The 26,904-nt window shown below is 35.9% G+C and overlaps 1 protein-coding gene and 1 long non-coding RNA gene across 2 annotated transcripts; both read right to left on the reverse strand.

Moving 5' to 3' along the window:
* Positions 1–2,466: 2,466 nt before the first annotated feature.
* LOC103502763 (LRR receptor-like serine/threonine-protein kinase ERL1) lies at positions 2,467–8,707 on the reverse strand. The gene is made up of 27 exons (XM_008466833.2): positions 8,431–8,707; positions 7,999–8,137; positions 7,776–7,847; positions 7,607–7,678; positions 7,456–7,527; positions 7,298–7,369; positions 7,079–7,150; positions 6,910–6,981; positions 6,745–6,816; positions 6,580–6,648; positions 6,403–6,474; positions 6,208–6,279; positions 6,040–6,111; positions 5,888–5,959; positions 5,684–5,755; positions 5,522–5,593; positions 5,375–5,446; positions 5,191–5,262; positions 5,051–5,122; positions 4,891–4,962; positions 4,658–4,729; positions 4,507–4,578; positions 4,343–4,416; positions 4,137–4,268; positions 3,715–4,053; positions 3,232–3,602; positions 2,467–3,140 (listed from the first exon to the last, which is right to left on the reverse strand). The coding sequence occupies exons 1-27, from the start codon at positions 8,558–8,560 to the stop codon at positions 2,760–2,762; spliced, it is 3,003 nt and encodes a 1,000-aa protein (XP_008465055.1). The 5' UTR covers positions 8,561–8,707; the 3' UTR covers positions 2,467–2,759.
* Positions 8,708–10,508: 1,801 nt separating this feature from the next.
* Positions 10,509–11,509, reverse strand: LOC103502762 (uncharacterized). Its single transcript, XR_540641.3, has 2 exons — positions 11,200–11,509; positions 10,509–10,886 (listed from the first exon to the last, which is right to left on the reverse strand). It is a non-coding gene; the product is annotated as an uncharacterized LOC103502762 (long non-coding RNA).
* Positions 11,510–26,904: the final 15,395 nt, after the last annotated feature.

A 26,904-nucleotide genomic window follows, 5' to 3' on the forward strand; every position in this document is an offset into this window, starting at 1 on the left:
ACCTCAACCAAGAAGGTGTACCGACGGTGAGAACATCTTCGTCGCCCTATGGAAGCTCATAATGCATTAGTGTGGATAATGATAGAAATTAAACATCAATATTAGCAAGAACATGAAACCAAACCTTCTTTATAAGTTCAATGTGTTTCGCCCCATTACTTATCTCATCCTCCTTTGGCATCCTCAACAAATTAGAGGTACCGCCTGTGTCAACATCTTCGGTCTTAGCATTATCCACTTCTTCACTTTCTACTGTATGATCTACTAAGCCTTCAAACCCCTTGCGGTCTCCTTCGTCACCCTATGGAACCTCAAAATGAATTAGCGAGAACATGCAACTTAACGTATCAGTAATTACCAAATATGAAACAACTAGCGTCAATACACTTAACAGTTTCATTCCTAGCCTTTCTTTGAAGTCCAATGTGCTTCAATATGGTTGACATCATGCCCTTCAATTTGTCAATATCTGATTTTATACTAGTAAGTTGCCCTTCAACAACCGCTACTCGATCTTGGAGATTCTGAATAGCCTTTTTCGTCTTAGTCTTGGACTTCTGTTTCTTACTCTTTTTGAAGTCATCTTCATCATTAACAACTTCTCTTCCTCTTTTTGAACCACCATTCTTTGACTGAACAATGGTAGATGAACGGAGGTTTTCAAAAAGTTCACCTGAAACAATTTTCAACTGCTTCTCTTCAGGTGTCATTTCAATGACCGCCTTAATTATCAACTGCAAATAGAAAAAGGCAAATGTATTTAGGACAAAGAAATAAGCACAAAATCATGCGCCTTAAGTTAGTTACTATTGCTTGCTACTTACCATTGGCGAGTCGAACACCTGGCTTATAGTTTGGGACTTTGGTGATTGTTGGCACACCCACCTCAGCATTCGTGGTATGGCATCATCGTTTACTTTATCTACACCACATCCAATGATGGTTGGTATAGACTCATATGCCCAAACCTATTCGACATTTGACAAACAAGTTTAGGAAGTGCCACAAGATATATATATAGATATATAAAAAAGTGGTTTCACAATCGTTTAAAAACAACTAAACGATCGTTTAACATAACTGAACGATCGTTAAAAAACAACTAAACGATCGTTTAAAACAACTAAACGATCATTTAAAACAACTAAACGATCGTTTAAAACAACTAAACGATCGTTTAATTTTAAATGTATGCATAAGTATTGAAGTAAGATGTAAGAAGTCAGATACCTGTAATGCATGCGGAAATCCATTGATAGTATTTTTTTGGCTGTGTATATTGCTTGTCCAAGGCTCTTTTCGAGTCATTTAGCGTGCGTCCAAAAACAATCTCACCCCAATCATAATTATTAAATGTATTCCAATCATCAGCAATCTTGAAAAAACCAATATCGACTTTGGTTCGCCTATTTTTTTCCAACAAAGATAGCTCTATAAAGTAGACTAAAGCTAATTTCACAATATCATCGTCATCACCCTCGTATTCCAAAAATATATCCTCTAAGTTGCTTACATAAATACACTCCTTGTCTTTGAAAAACTTCTCCAATAATCGACTATTCCCAACCAACTGAATATACTCTTTAGGACCCCATAGACCAATTATGATGTTAAACTCTCTCCTACCGAAAGTACAAACAACACCCCCTAGTAAGAAACTTATACAATCTTTTCCTTCATCTTCCACCTCCCTAAAAAATAAGTAGTGGATGAGTGGCCCATTAAAGACAATATTTAGGTCCAAAAAGTGCCCAAACTTTGTTTTCCTAAATAAGGCTAATTGATCGGGTTTGAGTTTGGCCTTAATATTATGTGTTGTCTTTTCTAAACGAGACAAACAACTTACTAGGGCATAAAAATGATGGGAAGGATTAATCTTGTACAAGGGTCCGTCGGTCGATGTCGATGTCATGATTGAAGCCTGAAGAAAAAGGAACAAATTCCAGTAAATAAGTCGATTCCAAAACCAAACATTTACAGCAAATATATTGAAAATGGGTTACAAATAAAACTCACTAAAATAAGAGAAAACGCTCAAAGTTGATTGAATGGTTCGAAAAGAAGAAGCGACGAAATGCACTAGAGGACCGACGAACAGTCGGAGTATCTTCGAAGAGCAGAGCGAGAAATTTCAAAAGCCAACGAAAGGAGATATTTTTTTTTTTTACTTCAGATGTTCTACACAAAAGAGAAGGGAAAGCGAACGTGGATAGTGGAAATTCAATGAAGAGGGATAGAAATTTAATAAAGGACATTTTTGACCATTCACACCTAAATTGTCCTAAAACTCTTCCTTTTGAAAACTTGTCCCAAAAGTCATTTAAACCTTCTTTTTTAACCTATTTTTGGCAATTTCCCAATAAAATTTTCACAGCTCACAAACTAAAATTTATTATTATTTGGCTACTTTAAGCATATTTCTACAGTATTCATAAAAAGTTAAATACTAAACCAAAAGCAGTGAGATACGGAGGAATGGGAAATAGTGTAATGAAGTTTATCAAGTTTTTTAGTTTGTTCATACAAATATTTCATAATTTTTATATTATACTGAATACACAATCCATTCCATAGCTGCATAAAGAAAAAACTTAGTATCTATATATAACTAAACTGCAGCTAATCCTTTCCATTCTCCCTACCACAATATGAAGCTTCGGAAAACAAAACAAAACTACACAATTCTTTTCTTTGCTATCACTCCATCCACCAAACCCCCTTTTCCTTCTGTATGCATTCTTAAGAGCATGGTTAATCTGTTATTGATTCAAACTGTGTTGTTCGGACGTAACTTCCCCAAACTGAACAAACCACCGAGCATCCGAAGTATTCACATCTGACTTCTGCTGCTCCTCCTGCCCTCCTTTCAACTTTCGATGCTGACCCTTTTCAATCACGTATTGTGCGTAATCCAACGTTTTCGTGGGGAATGAACTTCGTTTAACAGTAGGTTGTGCTGGCTGGAGGGAGATCAAGACTCGTGAAACTTCGTGCATGGTTGGCCTTTCAGAGGAATTGTGTTTTGTGCAGAGGAGAGCAAGCTGGAACGTTTTTCTAACATGGGCTAAATCAATGCAGGTGACCGAAACCTCGGGATCAACAGCTTCCATCACGGTATTATTATCGATCTTGGACAATATCTGGCAGTTCGTAGAGATGAAAAGAATTAATTCAGATTCAAGCAAAAAAATGGAAGTAATTTATGTTAGAAGTGATTTGATATGAACAAACCAGCTGATGCAAGTTGGACTCGTCATCTACAGCTTTCTTCCCAGTCAGTAGTTCCAGAAGAACAATGCCAAAGCTATAAACATCAGACTTTTCATTAAGTCGGGAGGTCCGAGCATACTCTGGATCAATGTAACCAATTGTTCCAAGCACAAAAGTCGATGCGTGCGTTTTGGCAGTTGGGATACATTTGGCAATCCCAAAATCAGAAAGATGGGCCTCAAAATTTTCATCCAGTAGAATATTTGAAGACTTGACATCTCGGTGAATGATTCGAGGGTTACAATCATGGTGAAGGTACGCAAGCCCTTGAGCAGCTCCAACCGCAATCTTTAGACGCGCTTCCCAATCTAGTTTAACCTTCTTACCTGTCCCTATTGATTAGTGAAGCAAAACATCATCGTCAATATTATCCAACTTTCTGTTGAAAAAAATAAAATAATCCGACTAAAAGGGAGCAATTCAAGTTGAAAGAGTAATGCTTACCATGAAGAAGATCCCAGAGTGATCCATTTTCCATGTAGTCATAGAAGAGGAGTTTCCCACAGGGAGATAGTGAATAACCATGAAGACTAACAAGATTTCTATGTCGGATACTACCAATAGTTCCGAGTTCAGTCTCAAACTCCCGTAAATTGTGTGCATAGTGATTGTAAAGTCGCTTAATTGCAATAGGTCGGGAATTTTTCAGTGAACATTTGTACACAGTGCTCGAAGCTCCATAACCAATAATGTATTTCTCGCTTAGATTCTCAGTACTTCTCATAATGTCCTCGAAGGTGTGAACAGCCATATCCATATGAAGTACCACAAGATTTGGAGGACCTGAATTGCAAAAATAAGAAATGGTGCATCATTCATTAAATAGAAATAACTCAAAAATGAAAAGTTGTAGAAATAACACTTGCCTTGCCCAGTCTTGCCAGAACCCTTCACTAATTGCTTCGATGGACTCGACTTGTACACGGCAATTATAACCATTGACAACAGTATTATGAATCCAAATGACATACAAACAACCAATGTTCGAGACAACATTGCTGCAAGTTACATGAACATCGTCAGGATGATCAGTTCATGATCTAGAATATGGCATAAGAGTTTTTCAGAGTACCTCTAGATTTCTCCATGTAAGGCCCACAGATCGAACCCAGCCAGTTCCCACACAGCAGTGGATTACCAATAAAGCTGATGTAAAAAATTATCAATCATCAAATGAAGAAGAGTAGCTCAACAAACATAATAGCACTTCAATCAAATAAAACTCATTTTTTATACCTATTTGGTTCGAAGCGGGAGAAATTTTTCATGGGAGGTAAGGTACCAGATAAGTTGTTGTATGACAAGTTCCTGCAGAAGTATAAAGAAAGGAAATACATTCGAACCAAGCACTAGGAAATTATTGATAAAGGATAAAAACAGAACTTACAAATTGGCAAGACTAAAGCAATTAGTCAGCCGATCAGGTATTTTCCCTTGAAAATGGTTGTTGTTCAAAATGCTGCAAAGAAGACAAATATATATATACATATATATATATATATATATACATATATATATATACACACACATATATATATATATATAAATATATATAAATATTCTAATAGAAGGGATTTAAAGGGAAAGGAAATAACATTATATGAGTGTCGGCAAACATACAGGGAGATAATATTTTGCAGTTGACCCAACTCCATGGGTATGCTACCCGAAAGGTTGTTGAATGACATATCACTGTCAAAACAGACAAGTACAAAAAGTTTTAAGACAAAATCACGACTATCATAATACTTGAATTAAACTCACAATTAACAATCCTTACATCATCTGAACACTTCGGAGATTCCCAAATTCTGCTGGCAATGGCCCAACAAGTCGGTTATTGCTCAAGTTGCTGCAAGTGATTATACATCAGAAACATTACTCAAAGCTTGAACTCTATCAATAATTGAGGTCTCTTACAGGCTAAGAAGGTGCTCTAAATCACCGATAGAAGGAGGAACAGGACCCAAGAAGTAATTGCAAGATAGATCCCTGAATGAAACACAAAAAGAAACCAACTGAAAAGACAACTTTGCAAACAACAAAAACAAAACACCTACCATGAAGAAAACAGTGAAGGATCAAAGCTTTTATGTAAACTTACAATGTATCAAGGTTTACTATGCGTCCCAGCTCAACAGGTATCCTGCCTTTGAAGTTGTTAGCTGAAAGGTTCCTGTTAAAAGAAATTTTTTCAATGAATCATCTCCCAATTTAAATCTTACATGAACTCAAGCTCCAAAAGACTTACAAATAAGTCAAGCTCTCCAGATTTTGGAAACCCAAAGGAATTGATCCGTTAAGATTGTTTCCATGCACATTGCTTTCAAGAAGAAAAACGGAATCAACATATAAGCATACACAATAAATGCAACTTCATGAAATTTCAACGAAAAGCAGTAGGACATCTTACAATTGATTCAATGCAGTGCAAGAACTGATGTTGTGAGGGATAGGTCCTTCAAGATAATTATTAGCAAGATTTCTGGATCATAGCAAAGAAATATTTGCATCAAAAGTTTGAAAAATATATTGTAGATAGAAGGCAGGTAAATTATTCACAGTTGTGAGAGAATCGAAACAATGAAGGATCACAAACTAAAAAAATGTAACTCACAGTTCAAACAACTGATCCAATTTCCCTAGTTCAGAAGGGATTGTACCAACCAACTGGTTATCATTTAGTTGCCTGTAAAGAATCAAACTAAAATGCTAAAGTTGCCTAACAAGTACACAAAAAAAGTTGAGTTAGAAGCAACACAAACATACAAGTAGCTAAGCTTCGACATATTGCCCAGCTCGGGAGGAATTGGCCCAGTCAACTTGTTTCCATGTAGATACCTAAACCAAGAGAAATGAACCGTGAGGCACCTTACAAATTACGAAAACCTTGAGTTGGGTTTTTTTCCTTTTGCAACATTCAAAAAGCAAACTCACAATTTTCCTGTGTAGGACAAATTGCCAAGTATTGGTGGTATTGGCCCTTCAAGCTCATTCTCACTCAAATCCCTGATCCATGGAATAAAATAAAAAAGGAAAAAAAAAATTGAAATGATTGAACATACCAATAATTTTTCTTGTGTTTTTCAACAAAACTACCAGACTAGAAAATGCATTTGAGACTTCACTTACAGAACGGCAAGGGCCTGCATCAATCCAATGACGTCAGGAATCTTACCAGTCAACCTATTTCCCTGTAACGATCTAACAAGGAGAATATACAACTGATCAAAACTGTAGGACAAACTGAGAAATCAATTCATGGAGTTCCAATGTAACTAAAATTACAAGAGTTCAAAGGAACCTTACAAAGTGGCCACTTGCAGAAATCCAATGTTGTATGGAATCTCTCCTGAGATCTGATTGTAAGATATATCCCTTGAGATAAACAAGAAATGCCAACAAAGATATCACAACTGGTTCTCTGAAGAAAAACAAACATAGATCACAGTAAAAAACCACTCTAAAACTTACAGAATTTCAAAACTCGTACAGTTGCCTATGCTATCAGGTATCGTGCCAGTCAAATTGTTGCCCCTTACATCACTGAAGATAAAACAAGCACACAAGCACAACAGTTAAATAACCATGGAGCAATAGGCCCCCAAATTAAAAAAGGTGACAATAATCCGCACTTACAAATACCACAAGCCAGTCAATTGACACATATCCGAGGACAACGACCCCGTCAAAAAGTTCCCCCGTAATCCACTGGTAGCAATACAACAAAATGGAAGTTAGAACTACCGATGGAATGGTCATCCATTAGCTTAGATGTCAACGAAAGTGTGAGTAAAGAGATATTTACAGATATTGCAGTACTTCATTCCAATAGATTAATCTAGGTATCTCCCCAGTAAGCTGGTTTCTTGCAAGATCTCTGCAACCCGTCAAATCAGAAAACAAAAAAATAATAATAATTATTCGTAGAAATGCATCATAATATCCAATACTGTGTGCCTAAGAGTCCGTATGCAGTGTAACAAAACGTGAACGAGATCCTCAAGTAAGGAAGCGAAGAAATTACAGAGTTTTCAGATTGGGAATCTGTGTAAAGGTCGAAGGGATTGGACCGGTCAATTGATTGTTCTTCATATTCCTGCAATAGAGGGAAACACTTCAACATCCAGAAAGCTATAGTTTAAAAAAATGATTGGCAAACAAAAAGACAACTCGAAAACGTACAGAAACTCGAGCTGCTTCAGCTTTGAAACCGTGAAGGGAATGTCTCCATAGAGCAAATTATCAGACAAATCCCTGCATTAAGAAAACTCGAGTAATGCTGTAAATGTATGGCACTTTCAACAAAGTAAAAGCTAAGGAAGAGAAATCTTACAAATGGACAAGAAGACCACAGTTACCAATCTCATCAGGGATTTGGCCCGTCAGTTTATTCCCTTGAAAATCACTACCATAACACAAAGCAACAGTGAAAACCAAGAACCAAACACGTTAAGCTAACAAGCAAGCAAAAAGAGTATTAAACAGAACTGATGACAGCATACATTGACTGTAAGTTCCTCAAATCTCCAATGGATGGTGAGATCTCTCCCCCCAGATTCAAGTTGGACAAGTTCCTTCATACCCAGAAAAGAAAAAAGGGAAATAAAAAATAACCCGTCAACAAAACATTGAGCAAATAGCTGACAAGGCTGTTGGTTGCTAGACCAATGGCGGAAAGAGGAAACTCAAGGAGCAAAACAAAAGCGAAGAGAGACGAAAACTCACAATGCAGCAACTGAAAGGCTAACATTGTCACAGAAAACCCCACGCCATGAACAGAAATCATGGTTATGATCATCATCCCAGTCAAGCAACACATTAGCTACATTGCTAAACGAGGCTTTGATTGACATAAGCGCTCGTCCTATAAAAAACGGCAAAGTAATACAAAATAAAACATTATTAGCAACAGATACCAAAAGCTAAATAAAATATTCAAAAAGTCAAATAAAGAGAAAGAACGTTGAAGAATAAAAAAAAAAAAAACAGAAAACAGAAAATCCGAAGCCCGAGAGAGGACGATACGATCATAAGCATGCATTCGCCCAAGAAACGAGGTGTTTTAGTAAAATGGAAACCAAGAAAGTGGGAAAAGCTTAAAAATGAGGAGGGTTTAAGTTAAAATGAGAAACAGAGGAATGAAGAAAAGGAGAAGACCTTCATTGTGGGGAAGCGAAGAAACAGGGGATGAATGTAGCAGTAAAGGAAAAGAAAGGAAGAAGAAGAGGAGGAGAAGGAGGATGGCCATATGGAGATTCGGCCATGGGAGGAAGGGGATGAGCTTCATTTGTGAGAGAAACCCAGAAGGGCAGTGGAAGAAGAGGAAGAAGGCAGAGCAGAGTAAATGCAAACAAAACAGAGAGAGAGAGACAAGAACAGGGTTTTGTTGTGAGAAATTTATGATGAGAGAGATTGGGACATTGGACAGAGTGAGTTTTGTGTGTTAAAACTTCAAATAGTTTATGAAAGTGAGCTCACAGATAATTGGTTTAAATTTCTTTTCTCAACGTTGGATCCCCACTCTATAATTATTAAACTAAAAGGCTTATAAATAAGTTAGTCTGAGATAACGAATTAGTTACCGAGTCTCGATAAATGTACAAGTTTCGATAGTCCTTTGAGTTGGTGTGTCAACTATTAAATATACCTATGTTATTATAGTTCGTAGGTTATAATATATTGTATGTTATTAGAATATGTGATTGAGTATACACTTTTTATAATAGTTTGTATTTGAGTGAATTATTTTAGTCTATGTTATAATAATTTGTGTTTATAGTTTGAATTATAACTATATGTAAACTAGTTATTTTAGAGCCTATATAATTTTTTGGATTGCTTGTAAATGAATAGATTTGGCTCAAATTAACTGCAAATATAGCAAAATTGTAAACAAATTGTAAATATAACAAAAGTTGGCTTAGTCATAGTAAAAGACTAAAAAGCCTATCAACTTGGCCAACATAAGCTTGGATTAACTAACATCTATGTGTTTTGAAAACAAGAGGTCTCGGTTCAAATTCTTCCACTCCAAATTGTACTTAAAAAAATATTTTAAAAAAAGAATTCTCTCTACCACCATTTAATTGGATATAATACCCTCAAGACTCGTGGCCCTAGTTTCTTGTTTTAGCTTCAAGTCTAATCAACACTCAAGAAAGAAGGTCGAGTTGTCGTCTCTTCTCGCCCTTTAACACCTGGATCCTTCCTTTTGATGGTTTCTTTAGAACCACTATCAATTTTACATCAATCGAATTTTGATTTTACAGAAAAAGCCTAACATGTTCCCAATTTGGAAGATCCTAACGTTTAGTGTTTTTATTGAGTAAAAGACATAAACATCTGTTATTATTTAATTAGTGTTGAAATCTATCAATGATAAATTATATGTTAACTTGTTATTCTCTAATGGGTATTGAAGTCTATCCATAATAGACTATACAGTAACTTCACTTCATATAGATTTTACTTTTCTTCATATAGATTTTACTTTTCTTTTCGTATGTACTTGATATTGTATTTTTAGTATAGAAAAATATTGGATCATTACAAATTATGTGCCTTTATGCCTTTTGTTGAGAAAAAGTAGACTAAACACTTATTTTATAATGAGTGTTGAAGTGTATGAGTAATAGAAGCTATGATAGATCTTTTAGTAACATTATTTCAAAATGATGCTACTTTCTTTCTATAAGAACTTGATTTTGTTTTTTTTATATAGAAAAATGTTGGATTGGGGGCTTTTTATTGAGAAAAAAGTTACCAAGATCTAACATTTGTTATTCTTTAATAGATGCTAAAGTCTATCACCGATAGAAGATATCAACAGGAAACTAGTGTACAAAGTACATCAGTGATAGAAGCTATCAACAATTAGATTGGTGTTGAAGTCTATTAGTGGTAGAAACTATTAGACGTAGACTTCACCATAAAATCTATCACCAATACAAGCCATTAGCAAAAAGTGACTCAAGTCACAAGCAAATTAAATGATTAACTACCGATGAAAATGAAAAAAAAAAAAGAAAAAGAAAAAAATAAACTTGTTTTTAGCGAAGAGGATGGCATGGAAACACATTCTAATTTCATATTTCAAACCCTTCAAGCTTTCTACCATACTGAAATATATTATTTCTATTTGCTCCATGAACAACCAATATAATATGTTTAATGTGTAATGAAGAGGGCTTTCCAAACGCAATTAAACTAAAGCTGAAACCAAGATAATGCTGAAGTAGAGCACAAAATGCTTTTTATAACTTCAACTATGTTTACCAGCGATTGCTTAATTATTAACTTCATAATGTATTACGGATCTTTTGCAAGTTCATATATACATAGCCCATTTTGTTACAACCAGAGTAGTGTCTGAGGTTTGAATGATTGTCTCTCAAAGCAACATGGCTATCTGATCCGCTAAAAGTGTTTTTGCTTCAGCAAGAAATCAGCATAGTAATTCGTTTGGTCAAGTAAAGTAGTTGAACCTCATCTCCATGTAAGAGAAGGTAAGAAAAACTTCCTCCCACTGCTGAAATTCCTTTCTTTTACTCCTCAATTAGGCTCTTCATTGTCATTCCCCAAGTAAACAGTAGACTAAAAATTGATGTTTCAACCTAATTAAAAACACATATTAACTCATGAAGCCTAGAAGGAAAAACTTAAGTAGATGAAGCTTATAAAATCATCCAATTAGCCAATAACATCAACACACACTTCAATTAAACAAAATGAAGCCCACAATAAAGAACAAATTAAATCAATTTTTTTAAAAAAAATTGAAGCTGAATGCAAAATTGAGGAAGAATCGCGAGCAAACGCGGAGGAAGGGTTGGGTTGAGAAGACGATGAAACAAATTTGAATAAAAAATTGAGAGTGAGAAAGAAATTGAGAACAAATTCAAAGAATGAGATAAAATCTGATCATACCTCCAAAACCATCAAGCAGGAGCTAGAGAGATTGTGGGAGAGGACTGAGAGGATGGCGTGAAGAAGGGATCTGTTTTGGAGAGATGAAGAAGAAGAGAAAATCACGTCAAAACATGAAGAAGTTAGAGAATTAAAAAGGGATAAAGATGCGGTGAAGAGAGAAAAGCCGTCATTCGTACAACAAACTCCGCCGTTTCCCGATGTGATTGTGTAAACATTTGAAGATACACACGCGCTCCATACCCTTTTTTTTTCCCACGTGCTTCTCTCTCTTCTCAATCGCCTACCGCTTCTCTTATTTTATTTGCATTTCCACTTCCATTATTTAATAATTAACCTGTCAACAAAACTTTAAAATAAAATAAAATAATTGCATCCATAAAATAAAATTCCCGTTGTTTGTATACTTATTTCCGTCTAACTATTATTCATTTTGGATTAATTTAATTTTTTATTATTAAATCTATTTTTCTTAAAGCTATCATTATTTTCTTATTTCCATTTTCACTTTTTTTTTTTAATATTTGTGGTTTTTAGTTTCTTGGGTTTTAATATATAATCTCTTCTCACCTTGTACGAATTTTTATTATTAATACAATTTTTTTTTCTTTTCTAATTTCGTATATCTTACCTTTTTTTTTACATATTTTTTATTTTAACTTAGAATTAAAATTTCTTAATCTTGAACGATTTAGTTCAATTCATTGTTTACAAAATTATCTTCAGGGTTATTTTAAATATATATTTCGAAAGTTTATTTTATATTTATCACTCAATTTTTTTAACGTTTCGTTAGTGTTGTGGTTGAGAGTTTGTCTTACTATATTGTAAAGTTTTTTAGTACAACAAAGAGAAACATTAAGAAAAAAAGGATTTCAATAATAATAAAAAAAAATCACGAGAGCATAATCCACCTAGGAGTGGTTTATTTCAATTCAAATGTAATTCACGAATGATGTTATACGAACATCAAGAACTAACTCGTACATATGTAGCATTTCCTACCAAAAGATAAAAAATATAAGTTTCAATTTAAAAAAGAGATGTGTTGGCTTCAATAGTTTGAGAGATTCTTTCAAATATGATAATGACTTTAACAAATACAATGAATCTCAACGCTTAAACGTATTTAATAAGGAACGATAGCGCAAACTCCTACTCCAATAACAGTACAGGTATATATTGAATATATCTAAGTTGAAGTTGGAGGAGCTATAGTATAGGTGGGGAGGCTAGCCAATAAAACTCTTCCTCCATGCATACGTCCTGTGTGATAAATTTGAAAAATGTAGCCTGTAGGGGTTGATTTAATCCTTCAATAATGACAAACAGTTTCTTCTTATTTTATATATAAAACTGTTTTAATTTCCTTTTTCTAATAAATAATTTAGAAGGTAATTTTAATATGTATATAATATTATATATTGAGCTAAATTGGAAGGGTAAGTGAGGCGTGAGCATATATCATGTGAGTGAATGCTTGATGTGGTCATCCCATTGATTTGACACGCACAAAAATGTCTAATGCGTCTATAGTATTATTTTATTTATTTTACATTGTTTTTAATAGCTGTTTAGATAATCAACAGCTAGTTTAGAAAAAATATTTACACACCATAAATTTCCTCACTCACAACCCATGTTTTATTGTTGCCATAATCTCTCAAATCTTTTTAAAAGGGTTTCACTTAAAGAATTGTCAATTTATTTAGATGAATATTATTGTATGTCTTTACATCAAGAAAAAGGGGTATAAATACAAGGTTGTATGGAATGAAAAAGGTAACAAATAATACAAGATAATACAAAATAAAATAAGATAATATCTTCAATTTTCTTAAGGACAAAATATACATTAATACCCTCCCTCAAACTCAAGGTGGTAGAGTAGCTGTCAGCTTGAGTTTGGTACGTATTTGATTGAAGCGAGTAGATGGTAAGGCTTTGGTGAAGATATCGGCTGGTTGTTCAGTGGTGGAGATAGATTGCAGAAGAAGTGTGTGGCTCAGGAGATGATGACGGATGAAGTGACAATCATTTTCGATGTGCTTTGTACGCTCATGGAAAACATCATTGTGGGCAATTTGGATGGCACTACGATTGTCACAATGAAGGAGAGTGGGACCCTGCTGGGGAACACCCATATCAGCAAGAAGCCAACGAAGCCATAAAAGTTCGGCGGTAGCATCAGCAAGAGCACGATATTCTGATTCAGTACTAGAACGAGAGACAACACTTTGTTTCTTACTACGCCAAGAAATGAGAGAATCACCTAAGTAGAAGCAGTAACCGGTTGTAGAACGCCGATCAGTGGGATCCCCAGCCCAATCTGCATCGGAATAGCCAGATAATACAAGAGAGGATTGAGAAGAAAACTGAAGTCCATGTCCCAAGGTTCCCTTGACATAGCGAAGGATACGAAGTACGGCAGTAAAGTGGATGGTTCGAGGAGCAGCCATAAATTGGCTAACAATGTGAACAGCATATGCAATGTCTGGGCGAGTCACTGTTAGATAGATGAGGCTGCCAACGAGTTGTCGATACAGGCTGACATTTTCAAGAGGAACACCATCATAAGGGGTTAAATGAACGTTGGGATCTAACGGCGTTGAAGCTGTGTTAGAGTCAGTAATTCCTGAGCGGGCTAAAAGATCAGAGGCATATTTAGCTTGGGACAATAGATACCCGTCCGAGCGCCGAGAGACTTCAAGACCAAGAAAGTAGTTGAGAGACCCAAGGTCTTTCATTTCAAAATGTTGACCAAGGTAGTGTTGGAGATCGGATATGGCATGTGGATCATTACCAGTGATAATCATGTCATCAACATAGAGAAGAAGAAGAACAATACCCTGGGGTGTGTGACGAGTAAAGAGTGCAGTATCATGAGGACTGGAAGTAAAGCCAAGTTGAGTGATGGTAGAGCTAAACGTGGCAAACCAAGCTCGTGGAGCCTGTTTGAGACCATATAGTGCGCGACGCAAGAGGCACACCATGTGAGGAGGAGGAGAAGTACCAGGAGGTGGCTTCATATATACTTCTTCAGAAAGAGTCCCGTTAAGGAAAGCATTTTTGACATCCATTTGAAGAAGGGGCCACTGCTTGGCAGCAGCAACAGCTAGTAAACTACGTACAGATGTCATCCGAGCCACAGGAGCAAATGTTTCTTCATAGTCAATACCATACTCTTGGGAATACCCTTTTGCTACAAGCCGAGCCTTATAACGCTCAATAGTACCATCAGAGTGAGTCTTGATTTTGTAGATCCACTTGCAGCCAATGGGTCTTTTACCAGGAGGTAAGTCAACATAGTCCCAAGTGTGCATCTTTTCAAGAGCCTGTAATTCATCATTCATCGCTTTCTGCCATAAAGGGTCAGTACTAGCCTCTTGATAAGAGATAGGTTCAATAAGAGAAACAATAGTAGAGAAACAGTGATAATCTTGGAGATGAATAGGAGGTTCCCTTACCCGAGTAGAACGACGAGGAGGGATGTCTGGAGGAGGGTCAGGATTCCCATCAGAGATGGACGACTGGTCTGAGGTTGCAGAAGTAGGTGCAGATTGAGCAAGCTCATTACCAGGAGTGGACTCAGAGAGAGGGAAAAGATCAATGGATGTGTCAGTGAAGAAAGATTGGGGACTAGAGAAGGAGGTGTGGAAGGAGGATAAACGAGAGAACATAGTGTGCTCCCAAAATGTGACATGGCGGGATATACGAAGTCTGTTGGAAAGGGGATCCCAACAACGAAAACCTTTATGTTCTGTGCCATAGCCAAGAAAACAGCAGAGGCAGGCACGAGGTTCAAGTTTAGTGTGTTCATGAGGCTGCAGGAGAACAAAACAAGCACAACCAAAGACTTTAAGGTTGGAATAGTTAGGAGGAGTACCATATAGTCTTTCGAATGGAGAGATGTTTTGAAGGACGGAGGAAGGAAGACGATTAATAGTATAGACGAATGTAAGAGCTGCTTCACCCCAAAATTTCTCAGGACATGAGGCAGAAAGAAGAAGGGCACGAACTGAGTCAAGAATGTGGCGATGTTTGCGCTCAGCACGTCCATTTTGTTGGGAAGTGTGAGGGCAGGAGCGTTGAACAAGAGTGCCTTGTTGGGAGAGAAAAGATAGAAGAGTGGAGTCTTTATACTCCAAGGCATTGTCAGTGCGAAGGGTTTTGATGGGACAAGAGAATTGGGTACGAATCATATTAGCAAATTCAATATAAGTGCGAGATAATTCAGAGCGGTGTTTGAGAAAGTAAATCCATGTAAATCGAGAGAAATCATCGATGAATAACACATAATAACGATAACCATGGACGGTGGAGGTAGGGGCAGGCCCCCAGATGTCAGAATGGATTAAATCAAAAGGTTTATCACAAATAGAAGTGGATGTAGAAAATGACAAAGCAGGTTGCTTAGCAAGTTTGCAATTTAAACAATTAAAAGGGACAAATTTGGTAATACTATTTAAATTGTTAATGGAGATTAAATGACGCAATTTTTCTGGAGAAGCATGACCAAGACGAAGATGCCACTGATATGTATCAGAGTCAGTGACAGGGGCAGAGATGGATGGAGAAGGAACCTGAAGTGATAGAAGCTCAAACAATCTGCCCACTTTGCGACCCGTCCCAATCGTCTGTCCCGTCTGTGGATCCTGAACCTGACAACCATTGGAAGAAAAAGAGACAGTGAAGCCAAGGTCGCATAATTGACCAACAGATACTAGATTAAAAGTTAAGTTTGGGACACAGTAAGTATGAGGAAGATTCAAACTAGGGGTATTGATGGTGCCCATGTGAGTGATATTCATACAATTGCCGTCAGCAGCATAAATGGGAGGTAATGATTTAGTAGGACTAGGAGTGTTCATAAGAGAGTAATCAGATGTCATATGATTGCAACAGCCAGAGTCAAGAAGCCATCGATTACCTGGTGAGACGGCAAGTGCAGAGGAAGGTGATGAAATCAACTGATTTAGTAAACTTTGAAGATCACTTATCTGGAACTGGGGAATGGTGGATTTATCCGGAGCAACAGTAGCAGCAGAGGAGTTACTGGGTTTAGTAAAGTTCTTTGCTCTTGTAGAATAGTTGCGAGGTCGAGGTGGTTTTATGGGACAATTATCCAGAATGTGGCCTGGCTTATGGCAGTACCTGCATTCTATTTTAGGACAATTAATAAATTTATGACCAGTGAGCTTACAATTTTTACAAAATGTGCTTGATGCTCCAGGTGGTGAATAGGTGCTAGCAAGAACAGCATCAGAATGTTTAGAGAGATTGATGCCAAGACGTCTTTCTTCAAATAATATTTCTTGGATAGCGGCATCTAATGAGGGCAGGGGGCTGCGGTGTAATAAGGCAGCTCTAACAGATTCATATTCTGGACGTAGTCCCATAAGGACTTTAATAAGACGAAGATGATCTTTACTGATTGTAGCTTGATCAAGTTGAGTCCATATAGGTTGAAGCACGGCTAGATACTCATTAACCGATTGACCAGCTTCTTGATTAAGATTAACAAGGCTATTGTGCAACTGATAGTAATGTGCTAATCCGACGGACTTGAATCGCGTGGACAAAAAATTCCATAACTCCTTAGCGTTTTCAAAAGCATCAAATTGTGTGTGGATAGCAGGGATTGACGTGTTACTAAGCCAGGTAATAATTTGATGATTTTTGCTGTCCCATTCTTCAAGGCGTTCTATAAATTTGCTATCATCTTCCTTGTCTTGTTTGGTTGGTTTGGTAATATCTCCCGTGACAATGCGCCATAATTTTCGTCCAATTAAGAAGCTTTTCATTTGATTGACCCATGTAATATAATTAGAGCCATCAAGAATTGTGCTAATTGGACGAGCAATTTCACTTTTCTCCATCTACTCACAAGAGAAAAGAAAACCAAGTCAGAAAAAAAATAATTAAATAAAGATAAGGGCAATTTTCGGGTCGGGTTTCACGGAGATGGAGCGGATTTCAGGTCGGGTTTCGGGTCAAAACTGATGGAAAAGCGCGGGGCGGGTCTCGGTAGATGGTTTCGGCTTCGGGTCTCGGATCTGATGGAAAGGCGCGGGCGCGGGGCGGGTCTCGGGTATTGTTCGAAACGTCAAGATATGAATCTGGTAAAACCCATAGAACACCTGGCAATTCTTTCACTTTGTAAGAAAGCTCTTCCGAAATCAATGCACCAAACCCAGTATACGTAGTCGTACTAACTGAGTATATTTTGTTCGGCAGTCGGTGGTACAGACGGCTGGAGACACGTTCTGATCGGACGGATCAGCGACGGCTGGAGACAGGCTTCACGGAGATTCAAGCGACGCCGGAGGTCGGAGACTGGAGTGTGAAGCTTCGACGGATGTGGTGGTAGGCTCGGGATCGACTGGGTTTCACGGAGGCCGGCTCGCACGCGCAAAGGGAAAACAGGCGCAGCTTCGGGTTCGCGGAGATCTGAAAGGCGACTGGGTTTCACGGAGGCGGGCGTCAGATGGGTTGCGGCGGCGGCGGCGGCGGCGGTTTGAACAGTAACTAGTTAAAGAGGCTCTGATACCATGTCAATTTATTTAGATGAATATTATTGTATGTCTTTACATCAAGAAAAAGGGGTATAAATACAAGGTTGTATGGAATGAAAAAGGTAACAAATAATACAAGATAATACAAAATAAAATAAGATAATATCTTCAATTTTCTTAAGGACAAAATATACATTAATAAGAATAATAATAATTATAAACTATTTACAATTTACAAAGACCACTAAACAACAAAAGTTTACTATATTTATGCCATTTTTTAATTTCAATTATTTAATAAAATGATTATATAAATTATTTTACTAAATTTTAACTGAATTGTTTCTAATAAAATGTACTTTAAAAGAGAATTTCAAAAATGGCAAAATATTAAAAACTATTTATAAAATATATAGTAAAAGTAATCAATCTCTACATTACATTTAATTTTTTTTATATAAATTTTGTAAATAGTTTCTTTTTTCTTTTTCTATCCATAATAATTCCTAGGAACATAGATATGTTTGCATCAATTAGAGTATAACAGAAAAATCTTCAAAGTTAATCAACAATAATCGTTGATTTATGTAAATTAATGACTATCATATAAAATAAAGTAGAAAAAACAAATTAAGTTGTTAAAGATATATACATCTTTTCAGAAAACAAACAGTAGCAAATAATAATGTTCTATTATAGTAAATATCCCTTCATATTTATTTTATAAAAATACATTTCTATAAACATTTAGAAAACCGATTACACATTAAATTTTTATTAAAAATTATTGACCTGATCATAAATTCGGTTTCATTATTTATTTGTTTTTAATCTAAAAGATGCATGGACATTTATGACAAGTTTGGAAATGATTTCAAAGATATAAGAATTGTTTTTGTTTCTTCACATCACTAGAAAAATATAATTGATCATTCAAAAATAAATTTTGGTGAATTAATTCATCAAAAATTTGTGTTTAAAAGTGCAAAATTGAATATTGAGTCCATTTGGAATTAATAAAATGTATGTTTTAGAAAGGTTTTAAATAAAATAAAATAAAATGATTTTAACTAATTAAAAAATAATCACAAACATTCACTTACTTTATCTGAGTTATGCTTAGATTATTGGTTGGAAATAAATGTTCCACATAATGACATTTCAGTCATCTATACTTTTTAGTTTTTGAGTTATTCATATTTATTGTATTTTGACGAAAGGTGGGAGATCATACAAAATCTATAACTTTTGATATTATGAAACTAAATCTTAGAGAACTTTTGGTTTACGAAGAAAAAGTCATGAAGAAATTGCCCAAATTTTTTGCCAATGGACATTATTTCTTTGACAAAAAAAAAAAAAAAAAAAAAAAGGAAAAAAATTAGTAAAATGAAGTACTTTAAATGGTTGCCTAAATCGAAGTATAAGCATAAATTTGTAGATAAACTATTTATTATTCTCACAAATAGGAACTGCTTTTCGACTGAAATTAAAGATTAATTATTAAAAATTTGAAAGATATTGTAATATGATGATGCAACGAAAATTAAGATCATGAAACATAAAAATAATAAAAGATAAGATTAAGTTGAAAATGGTAGAAACAGATGAATGAGTTTTATATTACAAATCCAACTAGATGCTTAATTTAAACATGATTTGGTATTACATTACGTTACAATCCCATTTTAATCGTTTAGAAATTATATCTAGAGGTAAATTTGAAAATTGGACAAATAAAAATATAAAATATAAAAGTAACTTGGTTTTAAGAGAAATTATCAAAAATAGTAAAATCGATAAATTGTTTGTTTTATTTATAAATATATATTTTTAAAAGACCGCAGTTCTTTTTAAACTGTCTTGAAACATGAAAAGTAAATAAAGAAAATATTACATTGAATTTTTTTTAACACAAAGTATGGATAGTTTTTAGAGGTCTTTTAAAAAATATAAAAAAAGAGTAAAATATTTACACTCTATAGAACAATTTTAAAAACGGAAAAAGCCTAGAGATCCACCGTGTAAAATACCAAAAATGTCCCGTCAACCACGCCGTCAGCAACGCGCGTGTAATATATTTGCGATCGTTTAGATTTGGTTATTGTTTGATACGCGATCGTTTAGATATGGTTACAATTTTTACGCGATCGTTTAGATATGACTACAATTTATACGCGACCGTTTAAATATAACTATAATTTATCTTTTCAATTTCATCGTTTAATTTTGTTACACGATCGTTTAATTTGGTTACGTTTAAATTTGGTTAGTTTAAATTTGATCATTTAGATTTGCGAACCCAAATCTAAATTATTTTTTTTCAAAATTTAGTACACGATTTTTTTAATTCTTTTGGTTTTTACACGATCGTTTACTCTTTTTTACACGATCATTTACATTTGACTACTTCAATCCAAATGATATTTTAAAGATTCTTTACATACGATCTTTTATTTTTTTTTACATGTTTATTTTTTTTAAACGATCGTTTACCTTTGGTTACTCCAATCTAAATGATTTTTTTCAAGGTTCTTTATACACAAACATTTTTTACACGATCGTTTACCTTTTTTATACGATTGTTTACATTTAGCTACTGTAATCTAAATGATTTTTTTTTCAAGATTTTTTATACACGATCTTTTATTTCTTTTATTTTTTTACATGTTTACTTTTTTACACGATAGTTTACATTTGGCTACTCCAATCTAAATGATTTTTTTTCAAGGTTTTTTATACACGATCTTTTAGATTTTGCTATTTTTTGCACACTACGTAAGAAAAAAAAAAGAAGAAAGACGATGAAAAGAAATCGCAGCGAAAAAAAGAATAGAAAAAGTAGAAAGATGATGGAAAAGCGAAAAAAAGGGAAGAGGAAAAGAAGAAAAATGATGGAAAGATTAAATGACTTAAATAAAGAATTGAAAAATAAGAAAGATGATAGAAAGAAATTGCAGAAAAAAAAAAAGGAAAGAAGAAAGACAAAATTGCAGAAGGAAGACGATGAAAGAAATAGCAGAAGACAATTGCGATGAAGAAAAGAAAGATATAAGGGCAAACCTGAAATATTTAAAAAATGACTAACTTTATAGTTTTTGTTACAAGGGCTATAAATAGTTTAGTGTTTTGTTCCATTTACATAAATTTTCTTAATTTTTATGAAACACTTATTTAAAAACATCTCGTCATGTTTAAATTTAAGACACTTTTCAAAATTATATGTAATATGTTTCTAAATATGAGACAAAGTTGCTATAGATTTGACATAAACACAGGTATTCATATTTTGTATACATCCACGGATAACTAGTGACTAGAGAGATTTGATGATTTAAGTTTTAGTCAAAAGTAGAGAAATCGTTTTCAATGGTAAAATTCTATTGAGAATATTTATGAATATAACAAAGTTTTATTTTCTTTATGTGATAGATCACGATATACCCAGATAGATATTAATGTAAAATTTTACTTAAATTATAAATAAGATAGCTCATTTTACTATATTTATAAACGTTTTTCGATATAGACGTGTATGTATATATATAACCAATTTAGCTATACTTAGATAACATAACCAATTAAACTATATTTAAATTTGTTACTACTACAACTCTATATGAATCATAAGAATCATGTGTATGTATATTTATTTCAATGTACAAAAATTTTAAACCAATACTTAATTCCTACTGTTGAGCAATAAATTTTGGCCAATTAAATTTCGCCACGTCATCACAATAAATATTGTGATAATCATAATTTGATTGGGTTTGGATGATTAAGCTTTCTTGTACCTGATCTAATTAAGCCCTAAATATAAATTAGGGCAAGAAATAATGGACCAAGCCCGTCAAACAATTGGGCCCGGACACGAACCCAACAAGCAAATGGGCCCAAGCCCAGAGTGTCAGGTGGGCTCAAGCCCAAGCCCAATAAGCAAATGGGCCAAGCCTAAGTCCAACAGACAGATAGGCCCAAGCCTAACAAACAAACAGGCCCAAGCCCACTTAAAGCCCATAAAATTTCTCTATAAATAGAGACATCTACCATTCATTTGGGGGACCTTTGATTGAAGAGAAGAATCGAAGCTCTGAAGAATTGAAGACAAAAACTTCTGAAGCCTCTCAAGACGTGCAAGTTATCATCAACCTCGAAATCAACCTTCTGAAAGATCGAAGACTTGGAAGATCAAATTTTCCTTGAATTCCAGAAGATTGAAGCTCGAACTGACTTGTAGTTACAACTTCTTGAAGATCGAAGACCATGAAGTTTTAAATTTTACTTTTTGTATCCGAGAGAAAGAATCAAAGGAGTAAATATTAGAGATTGTATCCACAATACATAAATCAATCCAAAGTTCGATTCCACGAATTAAATTTCGCACGAAATCTCGTGTGAACAATTTGGCACGCCCAGTGGGACCATCTCTACCTTTCATCTCTTTCTCTTTTTGAAGAACATCCAAAGAAAATCATGACATCTCAAGGCAACACTTCCAAAGCTCTCAGTGACATTGGCAAATGGCCAAACACTCGTAGCCGTTCAAGGGAGATTCAGTCATCTGAAGATATGCCTCCTTTTGAAGTTGCAAAGAATATTTGGGAGCAAATCTCTAAGCCACCAAAAGGTGGAATTGTAATCAAAGAGAATCCTGCGATTGACGAACACAACTCGTTGTCTGAGCGCTCAAACGAGGAGGTTCCACAGCCAAATATAATGTCAGTTATGGTGACTGATGTGGATACAAGCGAAGACAGAATGGCAGAGCTCGAAAAAAAGGTTAATATGCTCATGAAGACAGTTGAAGAAAGGGATTTTGAGATTGCATTGTTGAAGAAAGTCGTGACGCTGCTGAATCAAGTCACACACACACTATAAAAAATGCTAACAAAGAGAAAGCGATTATGCAAGAAAGTCAACCACAAAATTCCACCTCGATCGCATCATTGTCTGTCCAACAACTGCAAGAGATGATTGCAAACTCCATCAAAACTCAATACGGTGGACCTGCTCAAACGTTCTCTTTATATTCTAAGCCATATACAAAAAGGATTGACAATATGAGAATGCCACATGGATACCAGACACCCAAGTTTCAACAGTTCGATGGAAAGGGCAATCCAAAACAACATGTTGCTCATTTCATCGAAACTTGTGAAACTGCTGGTACACGAGGAGATTTGTTAGTCAAGCAGTTTGTTCAAACCCTCAAAGGAAACGCCTTCGACTGGTACACCGACTTGGAGCCTGAATCCATTGATAGTTGGGAGCAGCTTGAAAGAGACTTTCTCAACCGTTTCTATAGTACCCGACGTATTGTTAGCATGATAGAGTTAACTGCAACCAAGCAGCGAAAAGGTGAGCCAGTCATTGACTATATTAATCGCTGGAGAGCATTAAGCCTCGACTGCAAAGATAGATTAACCGAACTATCAGCTGTTGAAATGTGCACTCAAGGAATGCATTGGGGACTCCTGTACATCTTGCAGGGAATAAAACCCCGTACCTTTGAAGAGTTAGCAACCAGAGCTCATGATATGGAGCTAAGTATTGCTAATAGAGGAAACAATGATCTTTTAGTCCCAGAAGTTAGAAAAGAAAAGAAAGAAGTGAAGAGCACCCAGAAGGTATTGAAGGGTGCTACCAAGGAGGCTATGGTCGTCAGTACGACCCCTTTGAAGCTTGTCTCAAAGGAAAAGAAAATGGAAAAACACCAAGACGAAGGCGAAAAAAGACGTCCAACATTAAAAGAGAGGCAAGAAAAAGTTTATCCTTTTCCAGACTCTGACTTACCTGACATGTTAGACCAACTATTGGAAAAACAACTCATTCAACTCCCCGAATGTAAACGACCTGCAGAAATGGGGAGAGTAAACGATCCCAATTACTGCAAATACCATCGGGTCATCAGCCATCCCGTTGAAAAATGTTTTGTGTTGAAGGAGTTGATTCTAAAGTTAGCTCTAGACAAAAAGATCGAGCTAGAAATTGATGATGTGGCACAAGCAAATCATGCCGCAGTAATCATACAGTCAGATAGTAGATTGTCTGTTATAGGGAGTCTAATCCAATTTGGATCGTTGGAACCCGTTGTTATATATTCTTCACTGGAGGATTTACAAAATAATGACTTCCGGACTGATAGCCCCAAGGAAGAAGAAAAACAAGTAGATAATGTTGAGGAAGGATGGACACTGGTAACGCATCGAAAGAAGCGCAAGCAAAGTTTTTCCCAAAAAGAATCTGGCTCGTACCGAACGTACAGGAGCAAGGGTAAGTCCCAGAGAAGAAACACAAAAAAGAACCTGAGAAAGTTTCTACCGATTATTGAATAAAGTGAGGGGCTTTCTCGACCACGACGACCGATAATTCTAAAGGACTTCTTCCCTAAAAACTTTCCAATGGAAATAGTCTCGTGTCATACTACCAGTACGACGGAAGAGGACGCTTTCCCATCAAATTCGATGGAGGAGACACCCAAGCCAGAGGATTTACTTCCTTTAGGCATAAATGATTTGTTGACACTATCGCGAGAAGTTAAGGATACAATCATCGAGATATTAAAAAATGATGATGTCTCGACTATTGTTACATCACCAACGATGGCGTATGATTCCTCTTGTATGTCGATATCATTCAGTGATGAAGATTTGCTACTTGAGTCAAAGCTTCATAATAGACCTTTATATGTGTCAGGATACATTCAGGAGCAAAAGCTTAATCAAATTCTCATAGATAACGGTTCCGCCGTCTACATTCTACCCAAGTCAACAATGAATCAATTAGGTATCTCAGTGGAAGAGTTATCAAATAGTAAACTGGTGATTCAAGGCTTTAATCAAGGAGCACAACGGGCAATAGGCACTGTTCGTTTGGAAATCGTCATAGGGGATTTGCAGGCAAGCACAATATTCCATGTGATCGATTCCAAGACTACTTATAAAATGTTATTGGGACGTCCATGGATACATGAAAATGGAATAGTAACCTCCACGCTTCATCAATGCTTTAAATTTTATAAACAGAGAATTAAGAAGGTCGATGCTGACTCTAGGCCATTTACAAAGGCTGAGTCTCACTTCGCTGATGCAAAATTTTACACAAAAAGTGAAGACGTGAGTGAAATCATATCAACTGAAGTTCCAGTGACTAAGGGCACTTTTAAGAACGAGCAAGAAATGATCACAAGCAAGAAATCAAATAAAGGGAATGCACTTAATAGTCAACAAAATGGTGAATCAACGACCGAAACTAAGTTAAGGGCGCCAGTGGCTGAAAAGATAGCAACCTTACAAAAGGAAGTCTCAAATCCCCCTGTTTTACGTTATATCCCTTTGTCCCGACGTAAGAAGGGAGAATCACCATTTGCAGAATGTTCAAAAAACCTGACGGTCAAAAATACCGAGATATTAAAGGAAAATTTCACCGCGTCGCTTACCAAGATAGAGAAAGGAGAAGCGAAAAAAATTGAGAAAAAGGACTTAGAAGCATACCTTCCAGAAAGACGAACAGTGGAGGGATTCGATCCAAAGGCATATAAGTTGATGGCAAAGGCGGGTTATGACTTTACAACTTGTACTGAGCTTAAAAGCGTGAAAATATTTGACGAAAGGCCTGAGCTTTCCCCTACTCAAAAGAAGCTTCAGAAACAAGGATATTCTATACCTAATTTCAGAGCTGGAATTGGATATCAGTCTTCTGAACCAGTCCAAATAACCGGTAAAGGAAAAGCAAAAGTTGCTAATACATGCCATATTACAATTGAAGAAAGCAAAGATTCTAAAGAGGGCAAAAAAGATAGAAGTCAAAGAAGTTCAGTTTTTGATCGCATTGCTTTTTCTGCTATACGTCCTTCAGTCTTCCAGAGGGTGAGCACATCGATAGCGAAAGACAGTAATCAAGTTTCAACCTGCAGCTCCACTCGACTTTCTGCCTTTCAAAGGCTAAACACAAATGCAAAGAAAGTACAATCTATAAGCCCAACTTCGACCACAAGAAAATCTGCCTTCAAAAGGTTAAGCGTGTCAGTAACAAAAGGCCAAAAGAAAGCCTCCATATCCGTCTCAAACAAATCTAGCCTAGTGACAGGAGACGAGGAAATTCGCAGTGCATTTCCATCGAGAATGAAAAGAAAGATGTTCGTCTCAGTAAATACAGAGGGTTCATTGAAAGTAAAGCGACATGATGTTGTTTTTACTCGACCTGAAGATAATGAACCAGAAGAGGAAGTAGATGTGGCAGGTTGCTGCCATGTTACAATAGAAGAGACATCTGAGCATGATATATTTGAAGAGGATGCCGAAGCGGCTCCGTTATCGCTTGAGGATGGTGGTCAATCAACAATTGACGAGTTAAAAGAAGTCAATCTTGGTACGAAAGAAGAACCTCGTCCAACCTTCATAAGCACCCAACTTTCTGACAATGATGAAAATGAGTATGTGAACCTACTCAAAGCATATAAAGATGTCTTTGCATGGTCATATAAGGAAATGCCTGGACTCGATCCAAAGGTGGCCGTTCATCGCTTAGCGATCAAACCAGAGCATCGGCCAGTCAAGCAAGCCCAACGACGATTTCGACCAGAACTCATTTCTCAAATCGAGGAAGAGGTAAATAAGCTCATTAAGGCTAGATTTATTTGTGAAGTCAAGTACCCAACATGGATAGCTAATATTGTTCCCGTAAGGAAAAAGAATGGCCAACTACGTGTTTGTGTCGATTTTCGCGACCTAAATAACGCATGCCCAAAAGATGACTTTCCTTTGCCTATCATGGAAATCATGATAGATGCAACTGCAGGGCATGAAGCTTTATCTTTCATGGATGGGTCGTCAGGATATAATCAGATTAGAATGGCTCTAGATGACGAGGAGAAAACAGCATTTCGAACTCCAAAAGGTATATACTGTTATAAGGTAATGCCTTTCGAATTGAAAAATGCAGGTGCTACATACCAGCGCGCTATGCAAAGGATCTTTGATGATATGCTGCATAAACACATTGAATGTTATGTTGACGATCTCGTAGTCAAGTCCAAGAAGAAATGCGATCACTTGAAAGACCTGAAGCTGGTACTTGATCGCCTCAGAAAATATCAACTAAGAATGAACCCTCTCAAGTGTGCATTTGGTGTAACTTCAGGGAAGTTTTTGGGATTTATAGTGAGACATCGCGGCATCGAAGTTAA

Source organism: Cucumis melo, chromosome 10 (assembly GCF_025177605.1).
Source record: "Cucumis melo cultivar AY chromosome 10, USDA_Cmelo_AY_1.0, whole genome shotgun sequence".
NCBI lineage: Eukaryota > Viridiplantae > Streptophyta > Magnoliopsida > Cucurbitales > Cucurbitaceae > Cucumis > Cucumis melo.

Bases quoted from the DNA above. Each gene is read 5' to 3' on its own strand.
- LOC103502763 (XM_008466833.2), bottom strand. From the start codon at position 8,560: ATGAAGCTCATCCCCTTCCTCCCATGGCCGAATCTCCATATGGCCATC. The intron at 6,817-6,909 runs GTAAGTGCGGAT...TTTTATCTTCAG, and splicing joins TTGACTGGCTTGTGGTATTT to TGATGTAAGGGGCAACAATT. The intron at 6,475-6,579 runs GTAAGGTTCCTT...TCTCCTTGTTAG, and splicing joins TTTCTGCAAGTGGCCACTTT to ATCGTTACAGGGAAATAGGT.